The sequence below is a fragment of the Neomonachus schauinslandi genome, chromosome 10 (genome assembly GCF_002201575.2).
Source record: "Neomonachus schauinslandi chromosome 10, ASM220157v2, whole genome shotgun sequence".
Lineage (NCBI taxonomy): Eukaryota > Metazoa > Chordata > Mammalia > Carnivora > Phocidae > Neomonachus > Neomonachus schauinslandi.
In genome coordinates, this window is record NC_058412.1 from 31,481,043 (window position 1) to 31,497,908 (window position 16,866).

General features: G+C 38.6%; 1 protein-coding gene across 2 annotated transcripts in view; it reads right to left on the bottom strand.

The window, feature by feature from the left end:
- MAP4K3 (mitogen-activated protein kinase kinase kinase kinase 3) overlaps nucleotides 1-16,866 on the bottom strand; it is a 187,134-nt gene that overhangs the window by 119,439 nt on the left and 50,829 nt on the right. For both annotated transcript variants that reach the window (XM_021697774.1, XM_021697772.1), the window contains exon 2: nucleotides 1,279-1,336. In XM_021697774.1, coding sequence (XP_021553449.1) covers nucleotides 1,279-1,336 — 58 coding nt within the window. The remainder of the gene's footprint in view (nucleotides 1-1,278; nucleotides 1,337-16,866) is intronic.

A 16,866-nucleotide genomic window follows, 5' to 3' on the forward strand; every position in this document is an offset into this window, starting at 1 on the left:
TCTTCCCTTTTTTTACCTCAGATTTCACCAACTTCAAATATCCCCTAAAACATAAGAAATTTAAAGAAAAAACCTGTCTTATATGTGAAAGTGTTAGACTATACAAAATCTGTAAATATGTATAACTGAGAAAGTATTTTTTTATTCATTATATTTGAGTGTGATTTGATCACAGTCCATCAACATATCCTTAAATTTCATCTTAATGGCACTTCTAAAAAGTCTACTGATGATCTAAATCAGGGGCAGGCAAACTACAGCTGCAGGTGGTCTGGTTTGCTAAGAATGGTTTTTTAGCTAAGAATTTTTTTTTTTTTTTTCATTTTAGAGGGAGAAAGGAGAGAGATGGGGAGGAAATAGGGAAAACTGAATGCAGAGACCACACATGGTCCACAAAGCCTAAAATATTTTACTGTCTGGACTTTCCAGAAAAAACTGCCCACCTTTAAAAACAAAAACAAAAACAAAACTACAGGAATGGGTTTCTGCTCAAACCAAGGATAAAACCTGTTTTACCAAATTCGTCTATCATCAGTTTGGAGTGGAAGAAGCCATCAGAAAGCCACTACCATCACTGTGGAACTCAGTCTACACACTAGCACAAATGCTTGCTTGTGGCGGAAAAGAGAAAGAGAGAAAGGACTTTTAAGAGAGAATAAACAAGATTATGGTAGTTACTCAGAAAGACATGGGTTTTGCAAAGGGTGGGGGATTTCAGAGAGAAAATACAGGTGAAGCAGAAAAAAAATAGAGAGTCATCCTAGGGGCTCTACAATAAGCTGCTCAAGTTGGAAGGTAACTACTATTACAGTATTAATGACCCATAAAATGTGAGGGCTAGGTCTACTGAGAAAACTGAGGCTCAGAAAAGTTACTTGCCCAAGTTCACACAGCAAGAGTGCAGAACACAAAGAACTGGGCTCCAAGCACCCCAATCTCAGTTTAGCTCTTTCCCCTGCATCACACTGCCCTCTGACCACAGGATAGGGTTAACCTGGAAAAACACCACTAGTGACTGGTGACAAGTTAGCTCAACTGAGTTCAGAAGGAACAAAGTCTCTTCGCAAGTTTGCCTCCCTCCCCCAATTACAAGTTATTTTTCAAGGAAGAACTGAGCCAGGTGTCTACAGGTCTTGAAGAGGAGGAGGAAAGAGTAGACCCCAGTTCTATTTTCCAAGATGTTCAGAACAATCAGAGAATGCTGACCAAACATCATTAAAATCAGCTTTAAAGTTAACCAGTGCTTATGACAATAAGAAACATCAAATTTCAATTTACCTGGTTCCAATTTTATTACTTTAATTGCTGCCAATTCACCAGTGTTAACATTCCGTGCCTAAAAGAGAAGAAAAGACAACTGTGAAAAAGCTTTCATAAAAAACTTTATGAAATATAATTTTAGTTTACTGTTTATTTTCAGTTATACAGAAGTATTTTTTAAAGCAAGAATTGCAGAAGGGGTTTCTATTTACAAAATAGTATATTCTTCAAAATGAATGTCAACGTTAATTCAACTGTAAATTTAATAATGGTAATAATAAGTTAACACACACAGACTTCTGTATGTGCCAGGCACTGTTCTAAATGTTTTATAGTAATTTATTTGTCCCACCACAATCTTATGAGGTAGGTACAACTATTATATCCATGTTGCAGATGAGGAAACTGAAACACAGAGAAGTGAAAAAACGTGCCAAGGCCATACTGCTAGTAAGCCATAGCAGCAAGATTCCAATCCAATTCCAATCCAAGAAGCCTGACTTCAGAGTCTGAGCTTTTAAGCATTACACTCTACTGTCATTCATTCAAAGGTGAGTTAAAATTTTGAACTGATTAACTAGCCTTAAACTGTTAAACTTAAAAATCTTGGAATATGGGGCGCCTGGGTGGCTCAGTCAGTTAAGCATCTGCCTTCAGCTCAGGTCATGATCCCAGGGTCCTGGGATGGAGTCCCCAGGTCATGCTCCCTGCTCAGTGGGGAGTCTACTTCTCTCTCCCTTCCTCTGCCCCTCCCCCCCAAACAGATAAATAAAATATTTTTTAAAAATCTATCCATAATATTAGATTGCTGGTATTTACAACTGTAATTATGTATAAATAAGCAGAAGCTGTCTTTTCAATTTGTTTGAAAATGGCAGTAACTGTCAACTTAAAATGTTTTACAACTGGATCAGAACTTTCAAAATACTTCAAACTGTTGTAATTGTTACATAATACTTAAACTGCTAACTGAAACTTGATTTTCATATCAAGCAATAAAGATCAATATATATAATTCCCTGATCACAGAAAGATACAGTCCTGTGAGCAGAATTACTTGTAGTTGCAACAGTCTCTTTTTTTTTTTAAGATTTTATTTTTAAGTAATCTCTATATCCAACATGGGGCTTGAACTCACAACCCCAAGATCAAGAGTTGTACACTCCACTGACTGGGCCAGCCAGGCACCCCACAATACTCTTATTAATGGTGAAGATCAATGAATCACCCACAAGGAATGGTAACAGCATTAACAGTGGAATCCTTCTAAGAATACTGGAGCATTAAAAATGTCAGATAACAATCTAGGAAGGTAGATATGGGACACAGCCACTGCTGTAATATAAAATTTAACCTTTTAACTCAAAGAAGAACAAAGATATGAAAAGTTCTCCACCATATCAAGGAGCCTGGCTGGCTCAGTCAGAATGGCATGCGACTCTTAAATCTTGGGGTCATGAGTTTCAGCCCCACATTGGGTGTAGAGATTACTTAAATAAATAAATATTTTTTTAAAAAGATCTCCCCATACAAATTAAGAAAAAATTTAAATTAAATTGGCAGGGAAAATTCATTCCTTCTGAAAAAATCCCCATAACCAATGAACGCGTATCATGGCAAACTTATTATTGGCAGTACAAAACAGATCTCAACAGTTATTTCAAACTAAACCTAATTTCCGTTAAATGAGATATACATTTCAAATATAGTGCAAGATAAGTGTTCATTCCCTTCCCTAGGATGAGAAGAGACTGTGTGTATAACACACACACACACACACACACACAATGAAAGAAATAAAATCAGAACATCATTCTGGAAGCATTTTGTAAAAGGGGGGGGGGACAGAGTGTACCTGTAAAATATTCAGGTATATCACATAAACGTGACTCATAAATCTCCTCAAACACTATCACAACTACTTGCCTCTCCTCACACTTCATGAACTTTCCCTGGTAGGCTCCTCCTAGATACAATGTCTTCTAATCCTCATCTTTTTTAGTACTTCTCCAAATAAAATAAGACGCTACTCTCCCCAATTCTCAATTCTCCACTTAAAAATCTTGCCATGGTTTTGTTTTCTGTTTACTGAAAAGAAATTCGGAGTATGGCTGATTTCCACTATAGAAGAGCAGAGATAATATGAACTCCTAGAAAGCCAGGATGATTTTTTGATTTTTTATAGCTGAAATTTGGTTCCTAATTGACCACAAGAGGGCATTACTGACAACACAAGTTACACAAAGTGTCCAAAATGGCTACTGTACACAATGTACTATTCTTCTAAAAATAGATTTACTAATAATTAACACCAGCACATATTTAACAGAAAAACTGTGACAGTAAGTGACTTATCAGATGCACTTATCAGACTAAAGTCAATATTTACTACAGGCTTTACTTACAAATAGGATTTTTCCAAAAATTTAAATCAGTCTAGAATTTTGAGGATAACAAGAGTTTTTAAACTTATGATTCTTTAGAAGGAACAAAAAAACAAAACAGCCAAAATTATGACTGCTTTTTTACCTACTGAAATATTTTCCAGTACGTAACTTAGGTAATTCACAAAAAGGGAAGAAAAATAACAACAAAAACTGAGCTTTTCTGCATCAAAATCCAGATGTTTGCTAATGAAAAGTCTTACACGCTTTTTTAAAAAAGATTTTATTTTATTTTATTTTTTTATTTTATTATTTTTTTTTTTAAAGATTTTATTTATTTATTTGAAAGAGAGAGAATGAGAGAGAGCACATGAGAGGGGGGAGGGTCAGAGGGAGAAGCAGACTCCCTGCCGAGCAGGGAGTCCGATGCGGGACTCGATCCAGGGACTCCAGGATCATGACCTGAGCCGAAGGCAGTCGCTTAACCAACTGAGCCACCCAGGCGCCCAAAAAAGATTTTATTTTTTATTTATTCAGAGAGAGAGTGGGAAGGGGCAGGAGGGAGAGAGAGAGAGGGAACTTCCAAGCTCCCTGCCGAGTGTGGGGTCTGACACAGGGCTCAATCTCATAACCCTGAGAGATCATAAGCTGAGCCGAAATCAAGAGTTGGATGCTTAACTAACTGAGCCACCCCAGGAGCCCCTAATGAAAAGTCTTTAAAGCATTATGATTCATCAAGAATCTTGGTATTCTGGCTAAATCATATTTTGCTGTCTCTAAATTTAAAATGGTCAAGATTACTCACTGAGATAAATATAAAAATTAATAGTATCTCCTATGCTCTGCAACTACTATTCTTTTAAGACTTTATTTATTTATTTGAGAAGGGACGCCTGGGTGGCTCAGTCAGTTAAGCGTCTGCCTTCAGCTCAGGTCATGGTCTCAGGGTCCTGGGATCGAGTCCCGCCTTGGGCTCCATGGTCAGCGGGGAGTCCGCTTCTCCCTCTCCACTCCCCTTGCTTGTGCTCTCTCTCTCAAATAAATAAAATCTTTGGGCGCCTGGGTGGCTCAGTCGTTAGGCGTCTGCCTTCGGCTCAGGTCATGATCCCAGGGTCCTGGGATAGAGTCCCACATCCAGCTCCCTGCCCGGCAGGAAGCCCGCTTCTCCCTCTCCCACTCCCCCTGCTTGTGTTCCTGCTCTCGCTGTCTCTCTCTGTCAAATAAATAAAATCTTAAAAAAAAAAAAGATTTTATTTATTTATTTGAGAGAGAGAGGTGAGGGACAGACGGAGAAACTGACTCCCCAATGAGCACGGAGCCCAATGCGGGGCTCAATCCCAGGACTCCAGGATCACGACCTAAGCCGAAGACAGACGCTTAACTGACTTAGCCACCCAGGCGCCCCTGCAACTACTAGTCTTTTAGCAATCACCTAGAGCAATTTATTAGGAAGAAAATGAGACCAAGGTAAATAATGTAAAATATCACCATGTATAAAGTTGAAAAAAATTTAAGATTTATTTGAGAGAGAGAGAGAGAGCGCGCGCGAGCACATATGCAGCGGAGAAGGCACAGAGGGAGAGAAAGAGCACGCAGCCCAACACTGGGCTCGATCGCAAGACCCTGAGATCATGACCTGAGCTGAAACCAAGAGTCAGACGCTTAACCAACTGCGTCATCCAGGCGCCCCTAAAGTTAAAAATTTTTAATTCAGTATCAATAATATAAAATTCTCAGACTTGCTCAGGGCAGAAAACTAAGAATAAACATTCTAAGCACCTAGTCCTAGGCGTCTTATGCCTCAGAGGGCATTACTGACACTGGTTTGACCACCGTTCTTCACTTGCTCTGAAAATGATATTTAGATCATGTCGTTCTTAAGTTGAAAACTCTTCAGCAATATACATCATTGCAAAGACAAAATTCAAATTCCTTGTCAGAGAATTTAAATTTTTCACTAAATATAGCACTTATCATAATAGCTTTTATTGAAATATAATTCACATACCATAAAATTCACCCTTTCAATGCATACAATTCAATGGTTTTAGTATACTCACAGCTAAGTAACCATCACTACTATCTAACTTTGGAACATTTCATCACCCCCAAAAGAAAGCCCAGAGCACTCAGTTAGCAGTCACTCCCTACTCCTCCCCCTCCCAGTCCCTGAGAACCATTGGTCTACTTTCTACCTCTATGGATTTGACTATTCTGGATATTTCATATAAATAGGATCATACAAAATGTGGTTCTTTGTGACTGGCTTCTTTAACCAAGCAGAACATTTTTGGGCTCATCCATGTTGTAGCATGTATCAGTACCTGACTCCTTTCGCTACTGAATGATACTCGATTGTATGGAAATACCATATTTTGTTTATCCACTTATCTATCAGCTGAAGGATATTTAGGTTGTTTCCACTTTTTAGGTATTATGAATAACGCTTCTATGAACATTAGTGTACACATTTTTTTTTGAAGATTTTATTTATTTGAGAGACAAGAGAGCATGTGCACGAGCATGAAGGGGGAATAGGGGGCAGGGAGAGGGAGAAGCAGGCAGCCCGATGCACCAATGTGGGGCTCAATCCCAAGACCCTGGGATCGTGACCTGAGCCAAAGGCAGACACTTAACCGACTGAGCCATCCAGGCGCACTTAGTGTACACATTTTTGTTTTTAATTCTCTTGGGTACAGACAGACCTAAGAGTAGAACTGCTGAATCACATGGTAACTCTACGTTTGGCTTTTTGAAGAACTGACAAATTTTTCTCCAAAGTGGCTGCACTATTTTATAATATCACCAGCAATATGTGAGGGTTCCAATTTTTCTGCATCCTTTCCAATGTTTGTTGTTACGGTTTTTATTTTAGCTGTCTTAGTGGATGTGAAGTGTTATCTCTCATTGTGGTCTGACTTGCACTTCATCAATGACTAATGATGTTGAGCATCTTTTCATATGCTTATTGGCCATTTGAATATTTTCTTTGGAAAAATGTCATATTCACCTCTTTGCCCATTTTTGTGTTGTCTTTTTACCGCTGACTTAGAAGAATTCTTTATAGATCCTGATATGTCTCTTATCAGTTACATGATCTGCAAATATTTAATCCCATCCTATGGACTGTCTTCATTTTCTTGATGGTATTCTTTGAAGCACAAAAGATTTTAATTTTAATCAAGTCCAATTTGTCTATCTTGTGTTGCTTTGCTTTTGGTATTATAGCTAAGAAACCAATGCCTAACCCAAGGTCACAAAGATTTTTTCCCTATGTTTTCTTCTAAGCGTTCTATAATTTTAGCTCTTCCATTTAGGTCTATGATTCATTTTGAGTGAATTTTTATATGGTGTCCAGTAGGACTCCAACTTCATTCTTTCGCACGTGGATATCTAGTTGAGAAATATAGCATTTCAACAATAAAACTTTTCACTATCTTGCCCCAGTCTTTCCAGTCATTTCCTAATTTGCACTTTATGCTGCAGCCAAAATAAACAACTTGCCATTTCCCAAAGCTATCCACACGTTTGCTCTTGGGATCATACTGCCTAGACAAACGCTTGCCCCAACTCCTTCCTGGGCCCAACTCCCAGATAATCCTTTAAAGCACAGCATAGGTTATTATCACTTCCCACAAGCCTTTCCCCTCTGGCTTAGGCATCCCACACCCATACACTCCCAAAGATCCTGGGTAACCTTTCCCAAATGGGAGTGGGCCTGGTTAAGAAAGTCCTGCAGATCTAGAATTGGTCTCAGTTTAGAGAAGCTCTTGCAAACTATTATGATTCAAAGCTGTCCCAGAAGTCAGTTGGATTCAGTCAGCCTTTTAGAAGCCATTTGTATTAGAACTGATTTGGGAAAGAATTTTTCTGAGTTGATTTCATGCTGACTACTGCGTTATCTCCAACTATCAGAAAAGTATTCCTTGAGTGTGAGAGTGGGAGTAAACAACATCATCAAGAAGCAATCATTAAGAGGCAAAAAGTGTCTCTCTGTCAAATAAATAAAATCTTAAAAAAAAAAAAAAGAGGCGAAAAGTGTGCTACTCTATGATATAAAGTGAGTTAGAGGCAGTCACTACCAAAAATAATCTATCGATTATGTACCAAACACTGTACTCAAAGCTTACTACTTAGAAGGGTCTGTCCAACATTAATATGAAGAAAGGGTCAGAAATGGGAGTGAAGATATACAAAAGTTTAGTCCTGGCTCTGCCAGTAACTAGCAGTGGGACCTGAGCATGTAATTTCCCTTCTGTCTTCTTCCCAACTCCTTCCCTCCAATTTAAAAACAAGAAAGTGAGAAAGACTATTTCTAATGTTCCTTCTAATTCTAAAAGTCAGTGTTTATACCAAATAATGTAAGTCTAAATTAACAGATTCCAAATACTAAACCAGCTGGCCAGTTATATAAGAATATTAGGAGTTTAAAAAGAAAACGGTAACGAAAAAAAACCACCCTTGATTTTCAACCAACAGATTTAAGACAGGAACCATGGATCTGTATTTAAAGCTACTGATGTGTTTCTGATGTTCAGCCAGGTTTGGGGACCTGGTGTAAGGCACTGCGCCATTTGAGTTTTATAAAATATAAATACCAACTTCTAAGTCTGAAAAGAGTGTTACAGGGATGGCTTTATGAAGGAGATTACCATTTAAGCAGATGTTTGCAAGATGGGCTGGATTACAACAAACATGGAAGAGCAATGGGAAAGAGAGCATAGAAAGAAAAGCATGAGGAAAGGCACAGGGACAGAAAACACAGGCTAGTTTGAGTGTATAAGGCGGGCCAAGCCTCAGGGTGCCTTCCATATAAATACTCCCTTTCAAAGCGAAATGGCTAACCCACAGCCCCTGCTGAAGGAATAGTTTTGATTGCTTTTCTACAGTTACTTGAACTGGGTGTTAGCCTACCACAGGGCAACTAAATATACAGTAAGGCTGAAAGAGTGACCTCTGTCCCTGGTTTGCTTAGGACACTCCTAGCTTATGCCTACTGTCCTAGCGGAATTCTTAATAGTGCCCACTTTCATTCTCAAAATTAAATTTCTATTTAATTTGGATGATAAAGTATAAAGTCACTCTACCGGTAAACCCTTAGCTGACATGAAAAAAAGATACAGGCCAGATTCTCTAAAATAGGGGTCAGCAAACATGTCCGTTTTTTTAAATTCCAGTATAGCTAACATATAGTGTTACATTAGTTTCAGGTGTATAATATAGTGATTCAACAATTCCATACATCACCCAGAGCTCATCATGATAAGTATACGCTTAATTCCCTTCACCCATCCCTGCCCCACACCTCCCCTCTGGTAACCATCCCTTTGTTTTCTATAGTTAGGAGTTGGTTTTTTATTTGATACAGATCTGTTTTTATAAATAAAGTTTTACTGGAGCACAGCCATGTTCATTTGTTTAGGTGCTGTCTACGGCTGCTTTCACAATACAGTGGTTGAGTAGTTAAGATGGAGACCATATGAAATACCTGTAAGTATTTACTATTTGGCTCTTTAGAGGAAAAACTGGCTGACCCCCACTCTAAAAAAGCATTGTCCAGTAGAACTTTCTGCACTGAAGGAAATGCTTTACATCTGCACAGTACAACAGAGTAGCCCCATGCCACTTGTAGCTATCAATCGGCTGAAATACGGCTAGTACAACTGAAGAAATGAATTTTATTTGTGTATGCAATAAAATATTTAAATTGGGGAGTTGTAATTTTTTGAGATATAACTACATTTAAAATTTATTAGTTTTAGGTATACAACATAACTTGATATATGTATATACTGCAAAATTACCACAATAAGTTTAGTTAACATCTATGACCACACATGCTTAAAAATTCTTTTTCCTCGTGATGAGAACTTTTAAGATCTATTCTCTTGGGTGCCTGGGTGGCTCAGTCGGTTGAGCGACTGCCTTCGGCTCAGGTCATGATCCCGGGGTCCTGGGATCGAGTCCTGCATCGGGCTCCCTGCTCTGCGGGGAACCTGCTTCTCCCTCTCCCACTCCCCCTGCTTGTGTTCCCTCTCTCGCTGTGTCTCTCTCTGTCAAATACATAAATAAAATTTTTTTTAAAAAAAAAAGATCTATTCTCTCAGCATCTTTCAAATATACAATATAGTATTGATATAACTGTAGTCACCATGCTGTACCCCAGGATTTATTTAGCCTTTAACTGGAAAAAACCAACTTTAAAAAATATAGTTCTGGTAGTTTTAACACATGGATAGATTTGTATAACCACCATCACCAGCCAGAAGCAGAAAAGTTCCATTACTACAAAAGCTCCCTTGGAAGTTATATTCTCGCCTTACCCTAACCCCTGGCAACCACTGACTGGATCTTTGCCACTATAGTTTTGTCTTTTCAAGAATTTCATATAAATTAAATCATTCATATGTAACTTTCTGAGACTGTCTTTTTTCACCAAGTGGCTGCCTTTACCATTAGTTTGTTCCTTCTCATTGCTGAATTGTATTCCATTGTATGGATATACTACTGCTTATCCACTACCAGTGGAAGGACATACTAGCTGCTTTTAGTTTTTGGCAAATATGAATCAAGCTGCTATGAACATCTGAGTACAGGTTACAAAAATACCCAGGAGTGAAGATCAGTGGAACAGAATAGAGAGCCCAGAAATGGACCCTCAACTCTATGGTCAACTAATCTTCAACAAAGCAGGAAAGAATGTCCAATGGAAAAAAAGACAGTCTCTTCAACAAATGGTGTTGGGAAAATTGGACAGCCACATGCAGAAGAATGAAACTGGGCCATTTCCTTACACCACACACAAAAATAGACTCAAAATGGATGAAAGACCTAAATGTGAGACAGGAATCCATCAAAATCCTTGAGGAGAACACAGGCAGCAACCTCTTTGACCTTAGCCGCAGCAACTTCTTCCTAGAAACATCGCCAAAGGCAAGGGAAGCAAGGGCAAAAATGAACTATTGGGACTTCGTCAAGATAAAAAGCTTTTGCACAGCAAAGGAAACAGTCAACAAAATCAAAAGACAACTGACAGAATGGGAGAAGATATTTGCAAATGCCGTATCAGATAAAGAGCTAGCATCCAAAATCTATAAAGAACTTAACCAACTCAACACTCAAAGAACAAATAATCCAATCAAGAAATGGGCAGAAGACATAAACAGACATTTCTGCAAAGAAGACATCCAAATGGCCAACAGACACATGAAAAAGTGCTCAACATCACTCAGAATCAGGGAAATTCAAATCAAAATCTCAATGAGATACCACCTCACACCAGTCAGAATGGCTAAAATTAACAAGTCAGGAAACAACAGATGTTGGCAAGGATGCAGAGAAAGGGGAACCCTCCTACACTGTTGGTGGGAATGTAAGCTGGTGCAGCCACTCTGGAAAACAGTATGGAGGTTCTTAAAAAAGCTGAAAATAGAGCTACTCTACGACCCAGCAATTGCACTACTGGGTATTTACCCCAAAGACACAAATGTAGTGATCCGAAGGGACACCTGAACCCCAATGTTTATAGCAGCAATGTCCACAATAGCCAAACTATGGAAAGAGCCTAAATGTCCATCAACAGATGAATGATAAAGAAAATGTGGTGTATATATACAATGGAATATTATGCAGCCATCAAAAAACGAAAACTTACCATTTGCAATAATGTGGATGGAACTAGAGGGTATTATGCTAATGGAAATAAGTCAATCAGAGGAAGACAAGTATCATATGATCTCACTGATACGAGGAATTGTTTCTCTAACAAGGCAGAGGATCATAGGGGAAGGGAGGGAAAAATGAAACAAGACGAAACCGGAGGAGGAGACGAACCATAAGAGACTCTTAATCTCAGGAAACAAACTGAGGGTTGCTGGAGTGGAGGCGGGTGGGAGGGATGGGGTGGCTGGGTGATGGATATTGGGGAGGGTATGTGCTATGGTGAGCCTGTGAATTGTGTAAGACTGATGAATCACAGACCTGTACTCCTCAAACAAGGAATACATTATATGTTAATAAAAAAGAAAATACCCAGGAGTGAAACTGGGTCTTATGATAGGTATATGTCTAACTTTGTAAAAAAACTATCATTCTTTCTACAGTATCTATACCACTGCTCATGTCCAGCAGCATGTATGACAGTCCCAGCTGTTCTGCATCCTGGCCAGTAATTGGTACTGTACTTTCAATTCTGGCCATTCTAACAAGTGTGTAATAGTATCTCGTGGTGGTTTTAGTTTGCATTTCCCTAAATGGCTAATGATGTCGAACATCTATTCATATGCTCATTTGCTATCCTTTGGTGAAATGTGTTCTAGTCTTTTTTCTATGTTTTAATTGGGATGTTTATTTTCTTACTGTTGAGTTTTGAGAGTTCTTTATATATTCCAGATACAAGTTCTTTATCAGGTTTATAATCTGCAAATATATTTTTTCCCAGTCTATAGCTTGTCTTTTCATTCTCTTAATAGTGCCATTCCCAGACTGTTATGGACTGAATTATGTGCACTCATTCATAAAACTCATTTAATGCCCCCAGTACCTTAGAATGTAACTGTATTTGGAGACAGGCTTTTTAAAGAAGTAATTAAGGTTAAATGAAGCCATATTGCGGGTGGAGGGGTGGACTCTAATCCAGTAGGGCTAGTGTTCTTATAAGAAAAGGAAGGGATCCACAGATGTGCACACACAGAGAAAAGGCCATGTGAGAACATAGCAAGAAGGCAGCCACCTGCAATCCATGGAGAGAGCTTCAGGAAAACCAACTCTACCTAAACACCTTGATCTTGAATTTCCAGCCTCCAGAACTGTGAGAAAATAAAATTTCAATTGTTTAAGCCACCCAGTCTGTGGTATTTTGTTATGGCAGTCCTAGCAAACTAATATATAGAGCAAAAGTTTGTACTTTTGATAAAGCCCCATTTATCAACTGTTTTCTTTTATGGATTATGCTTTGGTGTCCTGTCCAAAGCCTTTTTGCTTAATTCCAAATCAAAGATTTTTCTCCTATGTTTTCTTCTAAAAAAAAAAGTTTTACATTTATTTTTATGATATATTTTGATTTAATTTTTGTTTAAGGTGGGGCACTTAGGTTGAGATTTTTTTGTTTTTGCATGAATATGTCCAACTGTTCCACTAACTGTTTCTTGAAAAGACTATCCTTCTTGCATTGAACTGCCTTTCACTTCTGTCAAAATCAGCTGGCTATACCTGTGTGGGTCTATTTCTGGATGCTATATGGGTCCACTGATCTTATGTCTATCTCTTACTATTGCTACACACAACCTTGATAACTGTAGCTTTACAGAAAGTCTTAAAAATCAATTACTGTGATTCCTCCAACTTTTTCTTTTTCGAAGTTGCTTTAGCTATTCTAGGTCTTTAGCCTTTCCTTATAAATTTTAGAATCAACCTGTCCATATATTTTTTTAAATCCTGCTGGGATTCTGTTTGGAATTGCATTAAATCTATATATCATTCTGGGGAGAACGAACATCTTTACTATGTAGAGTGTTCCAATCCATGAACACTAATTTCTATTTAGGTTTTCTCTGGTACCTTTCATCAGTGTTTTATAGTTAACAGCATACAAGACCAACACATTATTTTAATAGCCATGTATACCTAGTGACAACTGTATTAGGCATTGAAGCTTTAAAAGTTTGAACTTAGACACTGGGGAGGGTATGTGCTCTAGTAAGTGCTGTGAATTGTGCAAGACTGTTGAATCTCAGATCTGGACCTCTGAAACAAATAACGCAATATATGTTAAGAAAAAAAAAAGAAGGAGATAGCAGGAGGGGAAGAATGAAGGGGGGGAATCGGAGGGGTAGACGAACCATGAGAGATGGTGGACTCTGAAAAACAAACTGAGGGTTCTAGAGGGGAGGGGGGTGGGAGGATGGGTTAGCCTGGTGATGGGTATTGAGGAGGGCACGTTCCGCAAGGAGCACTGGGTGTTATGCACAAACAATGAATCATGGAACACTACATCTAAAACTAATGATATAATGTATGGGGATTAACATAACAATAAAAAATAATAATTAAAAAAAAAAAGTTTGAACTTAGAAATACTGAGAAACAGTACCACCATGCAATATAACCCAGTGTGAAAACTAGGCCATAAAATTGTGCCAGTGTCTTAGCAAACAAGACCTTTGGAAAAGTGAAGATTTGAAGAAATAGAAAAGATATAATGAGGAGACAAAGAGCAGAGAACAGAACAAAGGCACAGAAAAAATTATAAGAGCTCATGAGAAAGGAACAGATCTCCAAAGCTGCCTTGAGTTCTTGACAACATTCTAGTTCCATATAACATATATCTTTACAATAGCCTCTTTTTTCTTCAATTACCTTAAATGGCTTTGTTTCCTGAAACCAGATGATTAAAGTTGTAAATTTCTAGGACTATATGATGCTCATTTCTTTTTATTTTAAGATTTTATTTATTTGAGGGGCGGTGCCTGGGTGGCTCAGTCGGTTAAGTGTCTGCCTTCGGCTCAGGTCATGATCCCAGGGTCCTGGGATCAAGCCCTGCATTGGGCTCCTAGCTCCTTGGGGAGCCTGCTTCTCTCTCTTCATTTGTCTGCTGCTCCCCCTGCTTGTGCTCACTCCATCTCTGTCAAATAAATAAATAAAATCTTTTAAAAAATTTTTTTATTTATTTGAGAGGAAAAAAAGAGAGCATGAGCAGAGGGAGGGGCAGAAAGCGAGGGAGAAGCAGACTCCCTGCTGAGTGCAGAGCCCAATGTAGGTCTCGATCCCAAGACCCTGAAATCACGACCTGAGCAAAAGTCTGACGCTCAGCCAACTGAGCAAACCAGGTGCCCCATATGATGCTCATTTCAAAAAGGAAAAAAACAGATTGAGATTATCATGCTAACTTTTTTTTTAATGCACTTAGCTAATGATTGAATATAGTGGAAAATAATCTGTGAAAAAAGACAACGTATCAATAAATTATATTTCAAAGTTTAATTTAGGATTCAAAATGGGCTTGTTCAGGGACGCCTGGGTGGCTCACTCAGTTAAGCGTCTGCCTTTGGCTAGGGTCATGATCCCCAGGGTCCTGGGATCGAGTCCCGCATTGGGCTCTCTGCTCAGTGGGGAGCCTGCTTCTCCCTCTCCCTCTGCCTGGCGCTCTGCCTACTTGTGCCTCTCCCTCTCTGTCAAGTAAACGAAATCTAAAAAAAAAAAATGGGCTTGTTCTGTATCACTAACACTTTTAAATGGCAGACTATAAATGTCAATTTAACTAATAATGTAGTTAAAACTTAACAGTGGCACTGAGTTTGGGAAAACACAAAGGTTCAGGTGACCAAATTCCAACTTCCCACTACAGAAGCAACAGCAACAGTATCTCTAGCCCAGTGGTGCTCAAACTCCAGTGTATATAAAAATTACCTGAGGTTTTACTTTTGGAAATATGTTAGATGAAATATGAGAATCCTCCCATTACAAATACCTAGATATGGCAGATAAGATACAGTAAATCTTCTTTTAAATGCACTGCTGAACTCACAAGAAATCCACAGGCAGCAAAAACAAGGAGAAAACAATAATTAATCAAAATTATCTGCTGAATGTGTTTATTTAATGAAATGAGAGTGGTAAGCAAGAACTAAAGTCATGATCTTAGCTTAAACTTGGAATCTAGAAAGAAACTTGAATTTTGATTTTTTTTTTTAAAGATTTTATTTATTTATTTGAGAGAGAGAGAATGAGAGAGAGCACATGAGAGGGGGGAGGGTCAGAGGGAGAAGCAGACTCCCTGCCGAGCAGGGAGCCCAACGCGGGACTCGATCCCGGGACTCCAGGATCATGACCTGAGCCGAAGGCAGTCAGTCGCTTAACCAACTGAGCCACCCAGGCGCCCAAATTTTGATTTTTATTAGATGTGATAAAAGGTGTAATTGAGACCACTGCATAAAACCAGCAATGCCCTTGAAAAGCCATACCCCTCAGTGAACGGATAGGCCTGTATGGGGGGATGTCTGTCCACTGACAAAGGCAGCAAATAAAAAAACTGTATAAATCAGGCCTTCATTGGAATGGGGTCCGCTGAAAATTATTGCAAGCCTGTTCTCAGTTAAGTATAAATACCCATTTCTTGCAAGGACGAGAAGCCTCAAGCCAATAAATGAATATAAGCTGTTTCTGGGTTGGAGGTAATGACAAACACCTGTTAGAAAGAGAAGCAAATTCTCTGTGTGAAGTCAAACACACCTTCAACCCATGTGATCCCAGGACATCCCTAAATATCACTATTAGCCAAATATGAGATTAAAACAAAATTATCAAACCAAAAGGAAACAAACTACCACAGCAGCAAAAGCTATAAAAAAAACAGATTACATCTGCAAGAAGTTAAAATTCTGGAATTAACAGATAGAGAATACATAAAATTACAATTAAGTATGCTTTAAAAGTTTACAGAAATAAGAGAAAATATTAAATATATAGGCCAGAGGGGCGCCTGGGTGGCTCAGTCGTTAAGCGTCTGCCTTCAGCTCAGGTCATGATCCCACGGTTCTGGGATGGAGCCCCACATCGGGCTCCCTGCTCCACGGGAAGCCTGCTTCTCCCTCTCCCACTCCCCCTGCTTGTGTTCCCTCTCTCGCTGTGTCTCTCTCTGATATATATATATAAATATATATATATATGCCATAAATAAGAGACAAAAAAATGACTTGGGAGACAGGGAAAAAAAAGAACTGAACAGAATTTCTGGGGAAAAAAAATACATAATCCTTGAAATTAAAAACCTAATTGGAGGAGATACAGAGAATTAGTAAACTAAACGACAGATCTGAATCAATAAAGAAAAAGAAACAAAACATGAAAGAGATTAAGAGACATCTTAAAATCATTCTCAAATCATCTCATCTCATGAAAGAGATTAACATACACCTAATTACAATTTCAGAAGTGAAGAATAGAAAAAAATGGGAGAAACAGCAATATTTCAAGGGACACTGAAAATCTTCCAGAATAGAAGACCTCGTATTCAGGAGACACTGAAAGTCCCAAGAAGGATAAATAAAAAAGAAATCCACATCCAGATACATCATATGAAACTGCAAAACGCCAAAGGCAAAGAGGGGATCTTTAAAACCAGACAGAGGAGAGGAGTCAGATTACCTGTGAAGGAACAAACAATTAGACTTTTCAGAGAAATAATAAAGGTCAGAATACTACTGTGCCGAGAGTAATTAAGTCA